The 20,525-nt window shown below is 42.1% G+C and overlaps 1 protein-coding gene across 1 annotated transcript in view; it reads right to left on the reverse strand.

The window, feature by feature from the left end:
- Window positions 1-8,364: 8,364 nt before the first annotated feature.
- DACH2 (dachshund family transcription factor 2) overlaps window positions 8,365-20,525 on the reverse strand; it is a 371,548-nt gene continuing 359,387 nt past the window's right edge. Inside the window, exons 10-13 of the mRNA XM_058154632.1 lie at window positions 20,122-20,269; window positions 18,669-18,812; window positions 17,950-18,015; window positions 8,365-8,427 (exon numbers count right to left, since the gene is read on the reverse strand). Coding sequence (XP_058010615.1) covers window positions 8,390-8,427; window positions 17,950-18,015; window positions 18,669-18,812; window positions 20,122-20,269 — 396 coding nt within the window. The 3' untranslated portion in view covers window positions 8,365-8,389. The remainder of the gene's footprint in view (window positions 8,428-17,949; window positions 18,016-18,668; window positions 18,813-20,121; window positions 20,270-20,525) is intronic.

Raw genomic sequence — 20,525 nt, forward strand, 5'->3', positions numbered from 1 at the left:
TTTATATACTCACAGTCAGCTGGAAGCACAGACAGAAAACAAGCCAGGATCCATCATCAAACAGCAAACCAACTCAGAGTCTAAGCAGCTTCCAGAAATCAGGAGATGCATCAGAGAGATCAAGAAACAGGAGGCTCTTGAAGTGAATTCAAAGACCTTTTCAAAATTAACCAGCAAAAATTTTGGGTTTTACAGCCACACCTCCCTCACAGCTGTAGCACTTTAAACCAGGGGTCTCCAACCTTGGCAACTTTAACACTTGTGGACTTCAACTCTCAGAATTCCTCAGCCTGGCTGAGGAACTCTGGGAGTTGAAGTCCACAAGTCTTAAAGTTGCCAAGGTTGGAGACTCCTGGTTTAGACTATCTAGAGAAAATTTCTACTACCGGTAGGATCTTACATCCAAATAACCTATTAGTTTTAAGGAAGCCTTCTACCAGTTCATCAATTCTCCATTGGGTTTGAAAAATCATCTACTGTACCTACATTCTCTGGGGCTGAACCAACTCAAATCTTGGTTCAGTCTTGGCAACCATAAGACTTGTCTCCTTGAACTCCCGGAATTCTCCAAGTCAGCCATGTTGGCTGGGGAATTCTGGGAGTCGAAGTTTTAAAGTTTGGAGACCCTGATTTTAATTTTAAATCAGGTATGGAGGTCTTGGTCTCAAAATTGACCAACTTCCAGGTAGGTCAAAACTAACTATTTTCACTAAACCCCAATTAGGTAGGGGTACTTAGTGGCTAAGACACTTAGCTTGTTGATCAGAAGGTTGCCAGTTCAGCGGTTCGAATCCCTAGTGCCACGTAACAGGGTGAGCTCCCATTACTTGTCCCAGCTTCTGCCAACCTAGCAGTTCGAAAGCACGTAAAAAAGGCAAGTAGAAAAATAGGGACCACCTTTGGTGGGAAGGGAACAGCGTTCTGTGCGCCTTTGGTGTTGAGTCATGCCGGCCACATGACCACGGAGACGTCTTCGGACAGCGCTGGCTCTTCGGCTTTGAAACGGAGTTGTGCACCGCCCCCTAGAGTTGGGAACGACTAGCACATATCTGCAAGGGGAACCTTTTCCTTTACCTAAATGGGACAAATAACAAATGTGGCTACGATGGATCTGGCAAGGAAGTGGCGAAAGGTCAACAGCATCAACTCCAATCTTATTTTTTCTTCTTTTGTAATCGGCTGCTAGAGTCGGTCTCCTACTTTCAAGATTGTATCAGGTGAAGTTCCATTGCATCGTATTACCGTTTGCAATAATAGTAATAGGAGACCAGTTATGGGTCATTTGGCTTGCCGGTAATTTGGATACCAGCAAATTGATCTTTCTTTTGTGCTAGTTCCTGAACTTTATAGGTCCTTATGGCTTTCATGTGTAGTTAGCCTAACCCTCAACTCATTAATAGAGAAGATATGAACTTTGTTTAAATTGTTTGGGATAAAGGTAACTTGACAGCTAGAAGTAGCTCTGTTCTTGATTAAACGTTACCACGATTTGTAGCTTATTATTATTAGATTATTAGCAGAAGCTAATAAGAATTAGCAAGAACATACAGCTTAATTTTCTTCTTTATGATGGCATTTTCCTCAGCATTTTGAGGGTCATTCCAACATATTATTTAGCATATGGCATACAAGGTCAGAGAAATTTACACATGCTGGACCAGGGGTGATAATCAGTTACCGTCGCTACCGGTTCATCAATGTGAGCGCACACAGAAGACCTTCCATGCATGCGCAGAGCATCAAAAACGGGATGTGATGACGTCTCACCGCTATCAGTTCGCCCGAACCGGATAGAACCAGATGAACCACCATTGTGCTGGACAGAATGCAATCCTGACAGCCTAGAATGCTAGTTCATTTTGCTTAGGACTTGCACACCTATCCTGGGTGCATCACAGGGGGGAACTAGCATTATACCAATTAGCTAGTGGCACTCGGGTTGCCGGCTCTTCCATGCTACTCCACCGATCTCGCCTCGCCTTGCATTGCAATGCCTCACGTCCAATGCTGGCTTCTGCATTCCACACACAGGAATGTAGCTAGGTTTCTCCCCCCCCCCGCCCCACTGAAGTGGTACCCGTTTATCTACTCACAATATTGTCTACTTTTGAACTGCTGGGTGGGTAGGAACTAGGGATTGAGCGACGGGAGCTCACTCCATCTCACAGAGCGGGGCTCAAACTGCTAGAGGGCAGACCGTTTTTGGCTGGTAGTTCCAGTGACATTAAGCCTCTGCAACACCGTGTCCCCTTTGATTCCAGCACAAATGACCAGGCTCCAATACTCCTACTTCAGACAGATTATGTAAAGACCTAGCTGTGTGCAGAAAGCCGGGAAAGGTAGAAAGGAAGAGAAGAGAAGAGAAGAGAAGAGAAGAGAAGAGAAGAGAAGAGAAGAGAGGATCACCAAGAGCAAGGTCATAGACTGGACTCGGTTTAAGTGGCAGTAGAGTACTGTTGGGAGACTTGAAATAACAGGTTATGGATAGATGTCACAGAGATAATCTACATGGTTGCTAAGCATTGGCGATGAGTTGATAGCACATAATCATCATCGTCACCCTCCATCTAGCAAAAAAAAAAAAAAAAAAGACAATTACACATTGCAGTTGAAGCACACTTTGCTGAATCAGGGTTGACAACGTGTTGATGTTGATGCTTTCGGCATATTTTAATCCATTTAATGCCATCTCCATTGAAACTGTCATTAAAGTATCAATCAAGCGCAAACCCTATCGTAGTGATTCCAGGGTCAAAAAGTAGTTAAGGGATGGACATTATTAAGGCAGTGGCCTCGATTTTTCCAGTTACACGGACTGGCAGTAGCTGTGGCGGCAGCAGGAGGATGGGGGTGGGGGCTAGGAGAGGGGATGGTTTTGTGTGCACGCCCACCTCTTGTACAAATGGAGCGCCAAGCACTTGCCTGTCACTTGCATGGCCCAGTTCCCAACGGGTCACGGCCCAGGATGGGGTTACGGACTGGGGGGGTTGGGGGACCCCTGCGTTAAGAGATCACCAAAAGGCATTATTGAATGTGCAAGGAATTCACCCTTACTACATCAAAGTAATAGACTATGACTGAAAGCAGAAGAAGCAAATGAACATAGCTGGTAACAACTGGGGGGACTGGTCCAGTATCCTAAGATATGTGATCTTGGTAAAACTATGCTGATAGTAAGCCTATCATTCACATGACAATAGCAGGTGCAACAGGTCCACCCTTAACTTTTCCTAAGTTTCTGGAGACACAAGATGGGAGTTTTAACTCAACTTGGTTCGATCTGTTGCACAACTCTCTCTCTCTCTCTCTCTCTCTCTCTTTTAAAAATCAATTTATGTTGAAAGGCCAGAATATTCAGAAAGAAAAATAATAGAATACTCTTCTCATTGTTGTTTAAAGACTGACTAAAAGAAAAATACAGTGAAAGAAGAAAAATGATAAAAAAGGAATTTTTTAATGTGGTGGCAGTTATTTCTCTTGCCTGGATCAGAATTTTAAATCTAATTTTAAAGGCAGAAAAGCAGATTTGATCATTGTCAGAGATGTTAAGATTCTACTGATTAGCCAGAAATAGTTGAATATTTTTTTTAAAAGGTCCATACAGGTTAGTAAGTCAATTAAAAAAAGCAATGTACTTGCTCCCAAGATCTCTGTAGAACAGGCAGTCTAATAAAACTTGTCTTAGAGATCCCACTATGATCTAAGGTTAAGGTAAAGGTTCCACTCACACAAATGTGCTAGTCGTTCCCGACTCTAGGGGGCGGTGCTCATCTCTGTTTCAAAGCCGAAGAGCCAGCACTGTCTGAAGACGACTCCGTGGTCATGTGGCTGGCATGACTCAATGCCAAAGGCGCACGGAACACTGTTACCTTCCCACCAAAGGTGGTCCCTATTTTTTCTACTTGCATTTTTTACCTGCTTTCAAACTGCTAGGTTGGCAGAAGCTGGGACAAGTCAGAGGAGGTCACCCTGTTATGCGGCACTAAGGATTCAACCGCCGAATTGCCGACCTTTCGATCGACAAGCTCAGTGTCTTATCCATTGAGCCACCGCCTCCCTATAATCTACAGCAGGGGTCAGCAACCTGCGGCTTGGGAGCCGCATGTGGCTCTTTTATCCCTCTGCTGCGGCTCCTTGTCGCTGGTTGGCTCCACAATTGATGGGGCTTTCGGTTAGGACAGGTAGAGGAAAAAGGATGCCATGCTAGGAGGAGACTCTATGGTGAGGGAAGCGGACTTCCGGTCGGCTCCAGAATTGAATGGGGGGCTTCCGGTTAGGACCTTTGTAGCTCTTTGAGTGTTTAAGGTTGCCGACCCCTGATCTAAAGGGACGTAATTTGTATTTATAATGGACACTTCTGGATTTCCCTTCAAGTAGGCATAGCTGACCAGGGTGAGGAACCATCAAATATTTAGGCATTGTTTTATAGTTAAAGTGACTTTCTGGTTTCCACACACGGGCAGAGTTGCTGAAGAGAAGATGCTTAGATAAGGAGGCTGAGCTATTTTGTCATTCTGCATCTAATATATGAGTTTATCTTTCTGCCTGCCTGATTATAGGTTAGCATGTGTAGAGAGTTTCCCAAGACAATCCTAATTAATGGAGTTTGTTTTCCATTATTATTCTCCAATGTGTGATGGAGTTATTGCCTAGTATCTGTTGAATCAGGCCAACCTGGTAAAACATATTTTTAAAATGAAAAACGCAGAAAGGCTGGCCTCGTAATTGTTTTTTGTTTTTTTTTAAGCAGTGCAGCTCTTCTCCTTAGTTTCTCAGATATCTGGGAACTTCTAGGGACCCGGAATATTTTCCCAAACAATTTAGACTGAACTGTCTCTAAAGGGGCGCCATTACGGTACGGTTCTACCTGGCCACCATATGATAATTGAGGAATTGAGCAGAGTTTTATGTCTTCTGGGATGAAAAAGGCACCAGATGTTTGATGGAACCATATTGTGTTGTGCTTGAACCTTCATGGTTATGGAATTGACCATGAAGATTCTGCATAATACCAGTATAGTTTCTATAAGTGGTGTAGCTGGAACTCCATTTCTAAATATTTGAAACTTGTAACTTGGTTGGACATTTTATTTAGACATCAGCTAGCCAGGATTCTTAAATTAGACATTTCTTCAATGAATTAACTTTCTACAAATCCTTCAAATGTGACATTACTTACCAGCACAACACATCACACTGGCTTGAGATATGAAAGTCTGATGCTTTGGTTACTCAATATTTATCAGGCACTAGCTAATAACAACTTTACAACAGATTCATTCTTGGGAGTTTCTTAATTCCTTAAATCTCATTTGCCAGGTACTTTGACATTTAAAACTATTCTTGCAAGGGCAAATGAGGAAATCAATGAAGTGTTCACCAAGCTAATACAAATGTAGTAGCTTGGGCTTTTGAGGAGGAGGAAAAATGCTAAGATGACTTTTATCTTTTAAAACGATCACATTTGTTCTGCAGTATGGGTTGGATTTTGAAACGAGTTGTTCGATTTTAACAATATTGGTTTTTATTAACCCTTCTCAGAGCTTTTCAAAAATTGAAGCTATAATGTCTAGTGGCCTTCATGATGTTCAGAGGAGAGGGAGACAAAAGTGACATCCTATTTTTAAATAGGGCATTGGCTCCAGTTAAAGTGGAAGGCAATGTTGGAATAAGGGCCGGAATAGCTCAGGCTGGTAAGAAGCCTGTTATTAGAACACAGAAGCCTGCAATTACTGCAGGTTCAAGCCCGGCCCGAGGTTGACTCAGCCTTCCATCCTTTATAAGGTAGGTAAAATGAGGACCCAGATTGTTGGGGGGGGCAATAAGTTGACTTTGTAAATATACAAATAGAATGAGACTATTGCCTTATACATGTAAGCCGCCCTGAGTCTTCGGAGAAGGGCGGGATATAAATGTAAATTAAAAAAAAAAATGTCAGGCACCAGGTAAATCAGAAGATTCAGGCAGTTCAAACGAGCATAAAGATTTATTGCAAGCTTAAGCTCTCTACAAGAATCTGGCCAACTAACAGTCAAGGGAAATGAGTGGGAGATAAGAAAGGCATTCAAGATGAGCTGGCTTAGATCTTTTGTGGGGTGCGCAGGGATTTATGACAAGTTTGACCTCTCTCTTGACCTCTGATCACCTCCTGTAGGTAGTGAGAAGCGTTAAATACAGGGGTTTTGAGATCCAATATGTGGGGTATAATTCCAATACTATTAATTAAATGTATATGATGTAATTATGCAAGCAGACTAAGGTAAATTAGGGATGATGTAGATTTGGATAGAACAGACTTTCAGATTTAATGGACTTCCTTCTCCCTGAATAGTCAGTTAAATCAAGGTTTTAATGCCTTGCATAATTTTTGGAAGTATTTTTAAGGCTTTTTTTTCTATGCATCAAGTCCTAAAATAAAGGCTGCTTTTTTAAAAATGTAACTTTTGCAAATAATATTTGCAAAATTTGGACAGGTGTGAATACCCCAAAATTACTGTTTCCGTAGGTGTGTGAAAAGCTAATTCAGATGATTTGCTTGAAAATGTAAAATGAATATCTGGTAACCATAAAAGGTAAATGTAAAGGTTTCCCTCGCACATATGTGCTAGTCGTTCCCGACTCTAGGGGGCAGTGCTCATCTTCATTCCAAAGCCGAAGAGCCAGTGCTGTCCGAAGATGTCTCCGTGGTCTTGTGGCCGGCATGACTCAACGCCAAAGGCGCACAGAATGCTGTTACCTTCCCACCAAAGGTAGTCCCTATTTTTCTACTTGCATTTTTTACCTGCTTTCGAACTGCTAGGTTGGCAGAAGCTGGGACAAATAACGGGATCTCACCCCGTTACGCAGCACCACAGATTCGAACTGCTGACCTTTTGATCGACAAGCTCAGCGTCTTAGCCACTGAGCCACCGTGTCCCATTCATATAACCATAATCCAGCATTAAATACATGATGAAAAAAATGAAGCCATTTCCAAAGTCAAACAAAAATGTTTTAATACTGTAGTTTTTTAGCAAGAACATTTTAACAAAGAATGTGTACTTTTAACTTAATATGATACAACAGAGAAACTATATTTTAAAGTTTCCATTATCTAACATCCTACCATATGTTCATCCTTCCTTTGTCCCCTGGTGTGAAAAGACTAAAAACCAAGCAGAACTGAGTTATTATTTTTTTCTTCTTAAAAAAGCATCAGTTTTGTTACATTGAATACTGGAATTTAGTTCACACTTTTTAGTTGGTCATCCAAGGAAGGACAATTTTTTACATTATCATATTAAAAAATGTACATACTTTTTTTTCTCTTCAAAACGCAATATATATTGAGTTTTCAGCTTCAGTAAACAAAGCTTAAATTTATAAACACAACTGAAACAGCTCTGTAGTGAACTGTTTTAGTGATAAAACTGGACATGTAGGTTATACAGCCAGAAAGAACCACTGCAGCTTATTTAAATTAATTGTGCCATTGTTAAAACAGTTGTTACAGCCACCTTCAACCTGGTTCAATTTCACATATACTCCCACCTGGAAGGTGCCAGGTTGGGGAAGGCTGCGGTAAAGCTTGGGGGCTGTTACGCACCGTAACAAACCATGATGACATCAATACGATGATACACGTGTCGTAACCTCATTTGCAAAACCAGGGGTGAATACTGTGTTTCCCCGAAAATAAGCCCTCCCCTGAAAATAAGCCCTCCCCTGAAAATACCCCCCCCAAAATAAGCCCTCCCGAAAATATTTAACCGCATGCGCAGCCGGTTCCCGCCATTTCCTCTGGTTAGGGTTAGGGAGACAGAGCTGGAAATTAGGTAAGACGGCAAGAGGAGCCCCGTCTTGCTCCATGCGTCCCAAAATAATAAGACCTCCCTGAAAATAAGGCCAAGTGCTTATTTCGGGGTTCAAAAAAATATAAGACAGGGTCTTATTTTTGGGGAAACACGGGTATGTAATGGCATCATGACGATGCAAGGAATTTGCATCATGACATCATCACAGGGGTGTCATCGTCGCCCCCCCCTTGCTCCTCCCACAGAGGCAATTCTTCCAGGGACTCATACCTATTATGTGCTTAAAAAAATGGTAAAATGGAACTCTTTCCCCGTTCTGTTTTTTTCCTAGGACTTAGAAATATTCTGCTGCAAAAGGTTTTGGGATGGCCAAGCTCGCGAGTCTCCACATTTCTCTGTGACGGTACAACGGTTTTCCAACACAGGAGTTGTTAAGAGTCCGTGTTACGACGTCTGGGTCTTCACAGCGCACCGAAGGCTATCCAGGATTGAAAAAAACGAGACTTCTTTGCAGGAGTTTTATAATCTTCAGAAGTGACTGTTACATGTCCCCCGCCCCTCCCCCGCCCCACACAAACATGTCAAATTAGGCATCTTCAGTACATAATGGTTGGTTTGATGTATGTTCTGTTTTCTGGAAAAGAAAAAAAGAGGGGGGGGGAGAAGGAAAAGGATATTGCCATTCCATTGTCTTTACGTGAAGTTCTTGAAAGCTGGAATGCAAGTTTGTTTGTTTTTTATGAAGACGACATACACATCAGACCAGGGATCTCCAACCTTGGCAACTTTAAGCCTGGTGGACTTCAACTCCCAGAATTCCCCAGCCAGCTTTGCTTTGCTTTTCTGGCTGGGGTATTCTGGGAGTTGAAGTCCTCCAGGCTTAAAGTTGCCAAGGTTGGAGACCCCTGCAATGGACGGTGTCAAGGCTAATACCAGGCAGGCCTCGACTTAACAATCACAATTGAGCCCAACATTTTCTGTTGCTAAGGGAGACCGTTGCGAACTGAGTTTGGCCCTATTTTATGACCTTTCTTGCCACCGTTGTTAAGTAAATCCCTGCCGTTGTTAAATTAGGGACAGGTTTTTATGTCAATCTGGCTTCCCCCACTGACTTTGTTTTGTCAGAAAGTCACAAAAGGGGATCACATGACCATGGGGCACTTCATCATAAATACGAATCAGTTACAAAGTTATCAGTTATTTGAAATTGCAGGCTAACTCTGCCGACTGTCAGCAGTTCGATCCTGACTGGCTCAAAGTTGACTTAGCCTTCCATCCTTCTGAGGTGGGTAAAATGAGGACCCAGATTGTTGGGGGGCAAATAGGCTGACTCTATAAACTGCTTAAAGAGGGCTGTAAAGCACTATGAAGCGGTATATAGGTCTAAGTGCTATTGCTATTGCTTTGAAAGTCAAAGGAAAAAATAAATAAAATCATTTAAAGAAACAAAGGAATCTGCATTTGTTTTTCCAACAGATTGAAAGCTCTAGCTACTGACTTCTGATTTTAGAAACCACAGTGAAAATGATCAACCCAACTAAGCTTGGGCCAAGAATCAACTGATCTCGCCTTTTGGATTTGCATGTGCCAATACTAAATCTACCCTAGGACTAGTGGTGGGATTCAAATAATTTAACAACTGGTTCTCGGCCCTAATGAACAGTTGTGTAGGCGTGGCTCAGTGGTCATGTGACCGTGTGGGCATGGCTAACTCAACATCACTCACCTCAATGGGCGCTTCGCCTTAGCTGTTACAATGTAATAAGAGTTAACCAGAGAGGCAGTTTCTGTAAGCAGGGCAATAAAGATTAGGCTAGAAACAACACCAGAATGTTTTTTTCCTGCTTTCCTTATAGGATTAGCCCTGCAAAGTGGAAAAAAACAAAAGAAGATGTCTTCCAACAACCGGTTCTCCCGAATAGGTGTGAACCGGCTGAATCCCACCGCTGCCTAGGACGCAACCTATAGTGACCAGCTAAATGACACATATCCTCAGAGCGATTGCCAACTTTTGTTACATTTCAATTTTAAAATGCATTTCAGCTATAATATGAGTGATTTATCATTTAACGGGAGCTGTCAAAGTCAACTCCTAGCTAAAACAAAAACATCTGGAACGATAAACAGACGAGGGCAGGAGCTGAATTTCAATCCGCTATCCAGCATGTTCGCTCCATTACAAACAGGAAATGGCTAATTAGGAATTGAACGTTTCATGTTTTAAAGAAGGCCTGGCCTCATGGAACGGCAATGATCCAACATGGAGCCTGAACGTAAACACGAATAAATATCACAGACAAATTAATGCCTCAGGAATGTCCAGAAGCCTGAGAATTTAGGATGGAGAAAGGGGACAGAACTGGGCTTCGGAGGCACTTAGAAATGAAAAATAAAAATAAAAATTATGGGATAGGAATTACAAATTAACACTGTCAACTGCATACGAGGAAAACTTATATGTTTTATAGACGGCATTTATCACCCAAATGACTGGCAAAAATGTTTAAAGATAAAGCAACTACATGTTGGAAATGTCAACAGATACCAGGGTCCTGTGTGGTAGACAGGTGTGGAGCAAAGAGGTACTTCGCATGTGGTTGGAGAAGATGACGCAACAACATACTGACTTAAAACCTGAACTATTCCAGTTGGGGATCTCATCGGGAACTTATAGTAAAGAAATTGTATATCTGATTATTGATGTAGTAACCGCAGCTAGAATTGCATTTGCACAAAACTGGAAAAGCGAAGTGATTAAGAAAATATTAGAATGTGCAGGAATGAATAGATTAACACTTGCAATTCAAGGAAAGGAGGAATCAAGATTATTATAATATATGGGAGTTATTTTATCAATGGTTAGAGAATAAATATGAGAGCAATATATTGTAAGATTAGATAAGTTAAGAGAAATGCTAGGGTTATGTCATATTATTATTATTATTATTATTATTATTATCTAGTATTAATATAAGAATGAATGTAAGTAATGAACATGGTGGCAAGTTTAATTGTTAAGACACAAAGAATTTTATACTCAGATGACACACTGTTTAATGAAAGATAGAATGTTTGTATTAGAAGAAATTTAAAAAAAAAGAAATGGAAAAAAAAAAGTTTAAATATTCTCTATCCCAGGGGTGTCAAACTCAAGGCCCACAGGCCAGATCCGGCCCATAGAGTGCTTAGATCTGGCCCGCGGGATCACCGTGGAAACAATGAAGGACTGGCCCGCGGTGTGTCCGCCAGGGAAAATGGAGCTGGGGAGGGCTGCGTGCGGCCCTCCCGAGCTCTGATTTAGCTGACAGAGCGCTCAAGCCACCACAGGCACCCACGACATGAGTGACGTCGAGCTGACCACACCCACCCGACTCCCCGAGGTCAAGCACAACCCTGACGCGGCCCTCAATGAAATCGGGTTTCACACCCCTGCTCTATCCACTCTTGCGATTTCCTATTCACATCCCATGTTTTGGGAAGATCCGTTTCTGCCGTTTGGGCATCACGTTGACGAAAAACCTGCCAGTTTAGAATTCCTTGAGCGGGACTGAATCTCCCATCTCAAATTGTGAAGGAACTGGTGTTCAGAGATCAACGTCTTTGTCTCTCTCTCTTTCCTTCTCAAGTGACAACATTCAAGCGTTGCTTTTTTTTTTTTTGCAACTGCTATCATTCAATGTGATGGGCCAAAAAAAAAAACCCCACCAAAAAACACCAACCCTCCTTTCAATATTTCTTTCAGAGAAGGACGTTTTGATGGGCTTCTCAGTTTTACCTTAAATATGAGTTGGCTGAGAAGGACGGGTGAGCATTCTGTTTTCCACTGGGTAATCACTTTTCTTACTAGTTTACAGCTTCTCTGCCTTTGCTTTAATATCAAGAGAAGGTTATGATGGAACTCTTCCACACACAACCCTTTTTTCTCCCCTTACCCCAGATCAAAAATGGGGGGCAACCAGAGGTGGGATTCACATAATTTACCTACTGGTTTGCCCAGCACTGAAAATGTGAGCACGCGTGCCACCTCTTTGCTTTGCGTGCAGGTGTGCCTTCCAGGGGTGAAATGCTCCCAGTTTTTTTTTTCTTTTAAAAGCATTTTTTCTTTGGCCAAAAAAATGCTTTTAAAAGTAAAAAAAAAAGCCTCTGATGATCCCGCTGCTCAGCTGGGATCGTCAGAACCCTTTAAAAGCATTTTTTTTACAACCTCTTCGGCTGAAGAGTTTGTAAAAAATGCTTTAAAGCAGTGGTTCTCAACCTTTATAGTGCTGCGACCCCTTTTAATACAATTCCCACGATGTGGCGACCCCTTTAATACAATTCCCTACGATGTGGCGACCCCAACCGTAAAATTATTTTTGTTTTGAATTTATTGCGCCTGAAGCCGTATTGGCTAGCGATCTGAACTGCTTGCGATTGCCTTGAGGACGGAGGCATTAAAGTGGAGACTCCTCCCCTATTAAGTTTATCACGCCTGAAGCCAGATTAGGCTAGCGATTGGGAGTGATTGCAGCTGGCTTGAGAGGGAGACATCAGAGCAAAGATTTCTCTCTTTTTTAATTCATCGCGCCTGAAGCCGAATTCGGCTAGTGATTTGAAGAGCCTGCAGCTGGCTTGTGGAGTCAACCATTGGAGCGCGATTCTTCGACTCGCAAGTATACTTCCCATATTTCTGATGGTCTTAGGCGACCCCTGGCAAATCGTCATTCGACCCCCAACGGGGTCCCGACCCACAGGTTGAGAACCGCTGCTTTAAAGGGTTCTGACGATCAGGCAACTCAGCTGGGATCGTCAGAAGCCCTTTAAAAGCATTTTTTCTACAACCTTTTCAGCCGACGAGGTTGTAGAAAAAAATGCTTTTAAAAGTTAAAGAAAAAAAAAGTTGGCCACGCCCACCCAGTCACATTCCCCCCCCACCACCACCACCAAGCCATGCCCACAGAACCGGTAGTAACAAATTTTACATTTCACCTGTGCAGGTAGCCCTCAACTTACAACCACAAATAGAACTGGAATTTTAGTTGTTGAGTGAAGCAATCAGAGACAGACGCATGACTGCTTCTCTCAATGAATCCTGGAACTCCCAGTAATGATTGTTACGTGATTTTGTGGGTCGTTAAGTGGACAGAGTCCCAGGTAAGGAGGGCGAGGTGACTCAGGAAGGGTGGGGAAGACCATTGTAAATCTGGACCATTATTACATAAATTGCCTTTAAGTCAAGGACTGCCTGCACGCAGACAAGATTTTAAATAAATCTTTGGGCCATAAATGTACTCTCTTTTTAGCTTTATGCCATAATCAAATATTCACTCGCTCCTTTAAAAAGGGAATTAGACAAAGGTGAGCAAAAGAATGGGTTTACATTAGATGGAAGGGAAATCTCTAGAGATCCTATTGACAGTATAAAAAGGTGTAAATGATATTCCCTTACACTAAAATATGCTTACGAGGCCCCAGTGCACGATAGACTTTTATAACCTGCCATGAAATGCACGACTGCCTTAATAAGCAAGACATTTAGAAAAAGATAACTACCTTGTATAACTTGAAGAAAGATCTCACCTGTTTGCCTTTAATCCAAATACATTTATTTCGTTTTTATGGAGTTAGGTATGAAAACTTGTATGTTGCCGGTCTTGGCCAGATGCGACTATCCTGTGTTAATAATATTTGGATGTTGTCCCTATGTTCTATATTTGGAATCACAAAGGGAAAAATAGAACCAGAGTGGGAAGTGGGAACTTTTAACCTTCAGAGTTATGTCTCTCTCTTAGCACCCCAATCAAGACTGCGTAAGGAAAGCATGCCCGATTCTGGATTTGCAATATAGTCTGCTATACAGGTAGCCTTTGACTTACGACCGGCCACTTAGCAGCCGTTCAAAGTTACTTGGGACAAGGGAGTTACAATCGCCTTTGAAGTTCTGATTACAGAATAACGGAGGTCTTCTCATCCAACTGCCTGCTTAGGCAGGAAACCCTACACCATTTCACACTCCATTTCTTAAAAAAACTCCAGCGTTGGAGCATTCACCACTTCTGTTCCACTGATTGATTGTTCTAAATGTCAGGAAATTTCTCCTTAGTTCTTAGGTCAGTGGCACCCAACTGTTTGGGGACCAGGTTCCATGGACAAAATGTTTTTCCGTGGACCAGAAGGGGCGTGGATTCACATGCTGCCTGCATCCCACGGATGGGGCTTTGTTTGTTTGGGCGGACCGGTTGTTGACCAGTCCCGCTCCATAAACCGGGGGCTGGGGACTAGGTTGCTTCTCTCCTTGAAGTTCTAGAATAGAATAGAATACAATAGAATACAATAGAATAGGAGAGTTGGAAGGGACCTTGGAGGTCTTTAGTCCAACCCCCTGCTTAGGCAAGAAATCTTATACCATTTCAGACAAATGGTTATCTAACATCTTCTTAAAAACTTCCAGTGTTGGAGCATTCACAACTTCGGGTGGCAAGCTGTTCCACTGATTAATTGTTCTAACTGTCAGGAAATTTCTCCTTAGTGCTCCTTGATTAGTTTTCATCCATTGCTTCTTGTCCTACCCTCAGGTGCTTTGGAGAATAGTAGACTCCGTCTTCTTTGGGGCAGCCCCTGAGATATTGGAACACTGGTATCATGTTTCCCCTAGTCCTTCTTTTCATTAAACTAAACATTCCCAGTTCCTGCAACCGTTCTTCATATGTTTTAACCTCCAGTCCCCTCATCATCTTGGTTGCTCTTCTCTGCACTCTTTCTAGCATCTCAAAATCTTTTTCGCATCGTGGCGACCAAAACTGGATGCAATATTCCAAGTGTGGCCTTACCAAGGCCTTATAAAGTGGTATTAACACTTCACATGAGCTGGATTCTATCCCTCTAGTTTGCTTCTCTCTGATCAAATCCCTGTTCCCCCCACATTCTCACATTTCTCACGGACTTGCCTTATAAAAGGCCATCAGCTTTAAAAAAAAAAAAGATGAAAAATGTGCAGGAGTGATCTTTTTTTCCTTCCTTTGCGCCTATCGCTGTGCCAACGTTAACTAAGGTCTCCACACGGAGAAGAAGAAGAAGAAATCTCCCGGTGCTCGTAAAACGGCGTTATTTTCTGTTCAGCAGTTCACGTTACTGCGGTTTCGTGCTAATTAATTAAAGGAGCTGTTGCCTTGATGTGCAAACAGGGAATCCGAGAAACCGAGAGGCCTTTTAGGTCTCCGACTGAAGTGAAGTCAATCTGGGCACAAGCGATCAAATCTAATGAAATCACATGTCAGTGCTAAGCTTGCAAAAACTGTGAAGTCTGACTGGGGAGTAAAAAGGATTATAATTAGATTTCCAATAGGATAATAACTAAATGGCAGAAAGCAGTAAAGAGAAAATATTACTTTGTTCGCTAATGGCGCTGCTGTTTTTGGCTTCCCCGTTTCTTTTTTTTTTATCAGCGCGGCTCATAGTTACGCTAATTTAATTTGCTTTTATCAGCAAAAAAAAAAGAAAAAAAAAAAGGCAGCCCTCAAACGGTCCTTGAATGTCATTTGCAAAAATCATTGATCTGAAGGTGCTTTTAATGACACCCGGGATGTTTATTTTATGGGAAAGGGAGATTGGTTGATGGAAACAAACGGATGCTTGCTGTCCCCATGTTTGGCTACAAGTGAATTATGGACACCGGAGTACCCTGAGGGTTTAAATCGAAATCTTTCCTTCGGATTAGCAACGTCTGACGGGCAATTGGATATCTGAATGATGAGTAAATCATTGTCATAACTTGGAAGACAGTGTTGTGGTCCGCCAGCAGCTTGCTGAGCTGGCAATGGAGTCAGACAGCGATGAAGCTAAGAAAGAGCGTGGGCCAGTCCTGGAGGCTAGGGAAGGCCCGGATGAGGACTCTGCATTGGAGGCAGAGATGGGGCCAGGGCCATCGGGGAGTGATGTGCGGACTTCGGAGCCTCCAGAGGCTGACAGTAGTGAGGCAGAGGAACAGGAGGAGCCTGTTCCTAATGCACGCATGAGAAGAGCTGCCAGAAGGCAAGAACAGCTCAAGCAAAGAGGACAACTTCGGAGTAGGGCCAAGAGATGATTAGCCCCTCCCATAAAGCTTAAAAGACCAGCAAGGGCGTTTGGGCTCTTTGCTGGAAAACAACTACAATAGCTTCGTCTTATTGCATTTATTTTGTATCGGTGTCTTCTGAACTTTTGCCAAGAAAGGCCTTTGGCAGTTTGCCTAATTGGACCAAAGTTGGTGATAGGACTGAGGAATTGTGTTGGGAGGAATTTGCTTCAATTTAGTTGAACTACGCTGAGAATGAAGTAATTCTCAGCTGTTTGAATAAAGTTTGTTTGTTTTTACACTGACTGAGTTTCCTCCTACCTACTTGGGACTGGGTCACAACAGACAGGTCATTGTAACCAGTGGTGGGATGCTGCCGGTTTAACAACCGTTTGGCTTCGCGCACATGCACAGTTTTACAAATACTAACCTTCCATGTTACCACTTGGGAATAACACAGCTGAGGTGCGGCAATCCACTCTGCCACGCCAATCAGCTGAGATGATAAAGGTAAGTAAAGAGCAGGGGTGGCTGGGCGGGCCCACCTAATCGTTGGAGCGAACCGGTTCGCTTCCAGCCGATCGTCAGAGCTACTGGTTCGCCTGAACCGGTCTGAACCAGTAGAATTCCATCCCCTCGTAACTATGAACGGGTGTTAAACCAACAGTCATAAGTCAAGGACTACCCATACAGAAATATTGCAAGATCGTTCTCAATTCAATTCAATCTTTTATTCTGGTCGCAGACTAGAATAAATATTAAAACATTAAAATAAAACAGAACAAAACAAGAGCATAATGGAATCATTGATAAAGTGATCAAAGTCTGCCTAATTTTACAGGCAATAGAACAAAAAAATTTTTTTGAAAATTTTTAAAATTTTTTGAAATTTTTAAGAAAATGTTGGATAACCATCTGACTGAGATGGTGTAGGGTTTCCTGCCTGGGCAGGGGGTTGGACTAGAAGGCCTCCAAGGTCCCTTCCAACTCTGTTGTTATATTATATTATATTAAAAGTTAGCTATGTTTAGAGAAGCCTATGTCTTTGACAGGAAGAATGATATGTAGAAGAGATCAGAATTTCCTGGATATTTTATTATAATAATAATAATAATAATAATAATAATAATAATAATAATAACAACAACAACAACAACAACAACAACAACAACAACAACAACAACAACAGAATTGGAAGGGACCTTGGAGGTCTTCTAGTCCAACCCCCTGCCCAGGCAGGAAACCCTACACCACTTCAGACAAATGGTTATCCAATCTCTTCTTAAAAACTTCCAGTGTTGGAGCATTCACAACTTCTGGAGGCAAGTTGTTCCACTCATTAACTGCTGTGACTGTCAGGAAATTTCTCCTTAGTTCTAGGTTGCTTCTTTTCTTGATTTTTGTCAGCTAAGTGGTTATATTTTGTCAGGGGGCAGGACAAGAAAAAATGGATGGAAATTAATCAAGGACAGAAGCAAGCTGGAATTGAGGAAAAACTTCCTAACAGTGAGGACAATTAACCAGTGGAACAGCTTCCCTTCAGACACTGTAGGTGCTCCAACACTGGAGGATTTTAAGAAAAGATCGGGAAGCTACTTGTCTGAAATGGTCTAGGCTCTCCTGCTTGAGCAGGGGGTTGGACTAGAAGACCTCCAAAGGTCTCTTCCAGCTCTATTCTAATTGAAGGAGTTATGAGTTCTTCCTTATACAGAACTTTTTTGGATTGGCTGCTGTGAGGAGGGCATTCCAACAATCTAGAATTAGATCCTTTAAAATTTAGAGACAGTTATATGATACAAATATCTCGGTGGTTTATGGGGGGAGTTTATACCTGCTCAAGAAAACGTTATTGGGTAGAGCAGATGGGACTGTTGGACTTCCTGGTCTTGAATACCTTGTTGAAATGCACTAAGTTCACATTCATTCATTCAATGGGCTACACATTCATGTGTAGCCCATTGGTGGGAATTTTTGTTTGGAAAGACCAAGAGATTGGAGTTTTAGTGATTCAGTTCTAACCCATGTTGATTTTTAATTGTCCTTTATACGGAGAGGGCTTATTGTGCTGTATCCTACTGACATCCCTTCAATACCGTATAGGATATATCCTGCAAGACCACATACCTTGCATTGCCGCGTTCTCATGTTGAGTGCCGTTGTGGTCAACTTCCATTTCCGGAATCCCAGCATCTGCCAAGCATAACATTCATATCACTGTCAACCACGAAATGCAGACAATGCAATCATATTGGAAGATTTGTTAATAGCAATAGCACTTAAGACTTATATACCACTTCACAGTGCTTTTACAGCCCTCTCTAAGCGGTTTTACAGAGTCAGCATATTTCCCCCAATAATCTGGGTCCTCATTTTACCCACCTTGGAAGGATGGAAGGCAGAGTCAACCTTCAGCTGGTGAGATTTGAACTGCCAAATTGCAGGCAGCCGACAAGTCAGCAGAAGTAGCCTGCAGTATTGCACTCTAACTACCGCGTCACTCTGCAGTACTGCACTCTAACCACTCTTAATCTTGTATCCCCATTTTTTTAACCTTGTATCCCCATTTTTTAAATCATGTGTCCCCATTTTTTAATCTTGTATCCCCATTATTTTAACCTTGTATCCCCATTTTTAAAATCTTGCATTCCCATTTTTTTAACCTTGTATCCCAATTTTTTAAATCATGTATCCCCATTTTTTAACCTAGTATCCCCATTTTTTTAATCTTGCATCCCCATTCCCCCCTCCAAGAAGCTCAAAGCACCGTGAGTGCTTTGACTCTTACTCAGCTGCCTCCCCCTCCCCCAACAGCTGATCAAATGAGATCCAGAAGATCCTTTTACCGTTCAGCATCCTGAGACCATCCCCTGTCGTAGCCTGCTTCAGTGCTTGTTCCACCTGCTCTCTCCGCTTCGATTCGAACTCCAGAGCTTCCTGCAATTTCCTCTTTGCTTTCTTCTCCTTTTTCAAGCGCTTTTGAATCGTGGCTGAAAGAGCAACAGAGCCATTAGGAACAGGGACCTCCCCCAAAATCTGAAGACAGAGGGACACCTCCGCTGACAGTTTGGTTCAGCACCTGGCGTGCAAGAGGAATTTTGTCAATGATTGTGCTGCTATATTTATTTTTATTTATTTTATTTATTTGTCACAACAGTATATATAAGCAGAAGCATGAAATAACTATACAATATATAAGTATATATATAAGCATAAGTATGTAATAACTATATGAAATTGGATATAATCAAAGGGAACATTAGGAGAGGAACGGTAGGCACGCTGGTGCTCTTATGCACGCCCTTACAGACCTCTTAGGAATGGGGTGAGGTCAATAGTAGACAGTTTTTAGTTAAAGCTTTGGGGATTTTGGGAAGAGACCACAGAGTTTGGTAGTGCATTCCAGGCATTAATAACTCTGCTTCTGAAGTCATATTTTCTGCAATCAAGATTGGAACAGTTCACATTAAGCTTAAATCTATTGCTCTAAATCTAGTGCTCATGTATTGTTGCGATTGAAGCTGAAGTAGTCTTCAACAGGAAGGACATTGTAACTGATGAGTCTATGAGTTAAACTCAGATCATGTCGAAGGCGGCGGAGTTCTAAATTTTCTAAACCCAGGATTTCAAGTCTGGTGGCATAAGGTATTTTGTTGTAATCAGAGGAGTGGAGAACTCTTCTTGTAAAATATTTCTGGACACGCTCAGTTGTATTAATGTCCGAAATGAGGTATGGGTTCCAGACAGGCGAGCTGTATTCGAGAATTGGTCTAGCAAATGTTTTATATGCTCTGGTTAGTAGTGTAGTGTTTCTGGAGAAGAAGCTACGCAAGATTAAGTTTACAACTCTTAAAGCCCTTTTTTGCGATGTAGTTGCAGTGGGCTTTGGCACTTAGATCATTGGATATGAAAACTCCAAGGTCTTTAACGGGGTGGGGGCCATCTACAAGGTCATGTCCATCAAGCTTGTATTTAGTGTTCAGATTCTTTTTTCCAATGTGTAAGACAGAGCATTTGCTGGTTGAGATATATGTGCTCAGGTGACTCTGAGGACACAGAAACCCCCACCTCCCCAAGTGGCCTCAACAACTCTCTAAAAAGAATGGAAATGACTAGCCGCCTGCAAGGAATAAAATCCTTCCATTCCCCACCATCCAGTCAGAGCTGAAGAAACTTCTTGGATGAGAAGCAAAACGCCTTCAAAGAAAAACCAAGAAAGCCCAGCTACCTCTTGAAAAACAGTCACCTTTGGGACCGTAAGACATTTCTTCCTATCAGTCCTTCTCTCTCTCAGATTACCTCTGCTTTGCAGCTCAGCTGTCAGCTGCCTTTCCAGGTTCTCTCTCAATTCTCTTTCTCTGCAAAGCTCCATCTTTAGTTCTTTCTTCTCCTGCTGGATTTGCTTTTCCTGCACTCGGGCGTTATCTACGGCGACTTTCAGCAACCCCTGTAAAAAAAAACAACCAAAAAAAACCAGACCAAGATGAAATCTCCCGTCAGCTTTGGAAGCCATATTAGAACCGGAAGCTTCCACGCTGCCATCTCCTACTCCTTCTTAAAAAGTTTATTTTTATTTTTCAATTACAAAACATTCCATCTGTCCATCGTCTGGTTACAAACATCTCTGTGCAACATCATTCACCATTTTCCATCTCATTCACACAACATTATTTCGCTAAGCTTAATATTATAGTATATTAAAT

This window comes from Ahaetulla prasina, chromosome 11 (genome assembly GCF_028640845.1).
Source record: "Ahaetulla prasina isolate Xishuangbanna chromosome 11, ASM2864084v1, whole genome shotgun sequence".
Classification (NCBI taxonomy): Eukaryota; Metazoa; Chordata; class Lepidosauria; order Squamata; family Colubridae; genus Ahaetulla; species Ahaetulla prasina.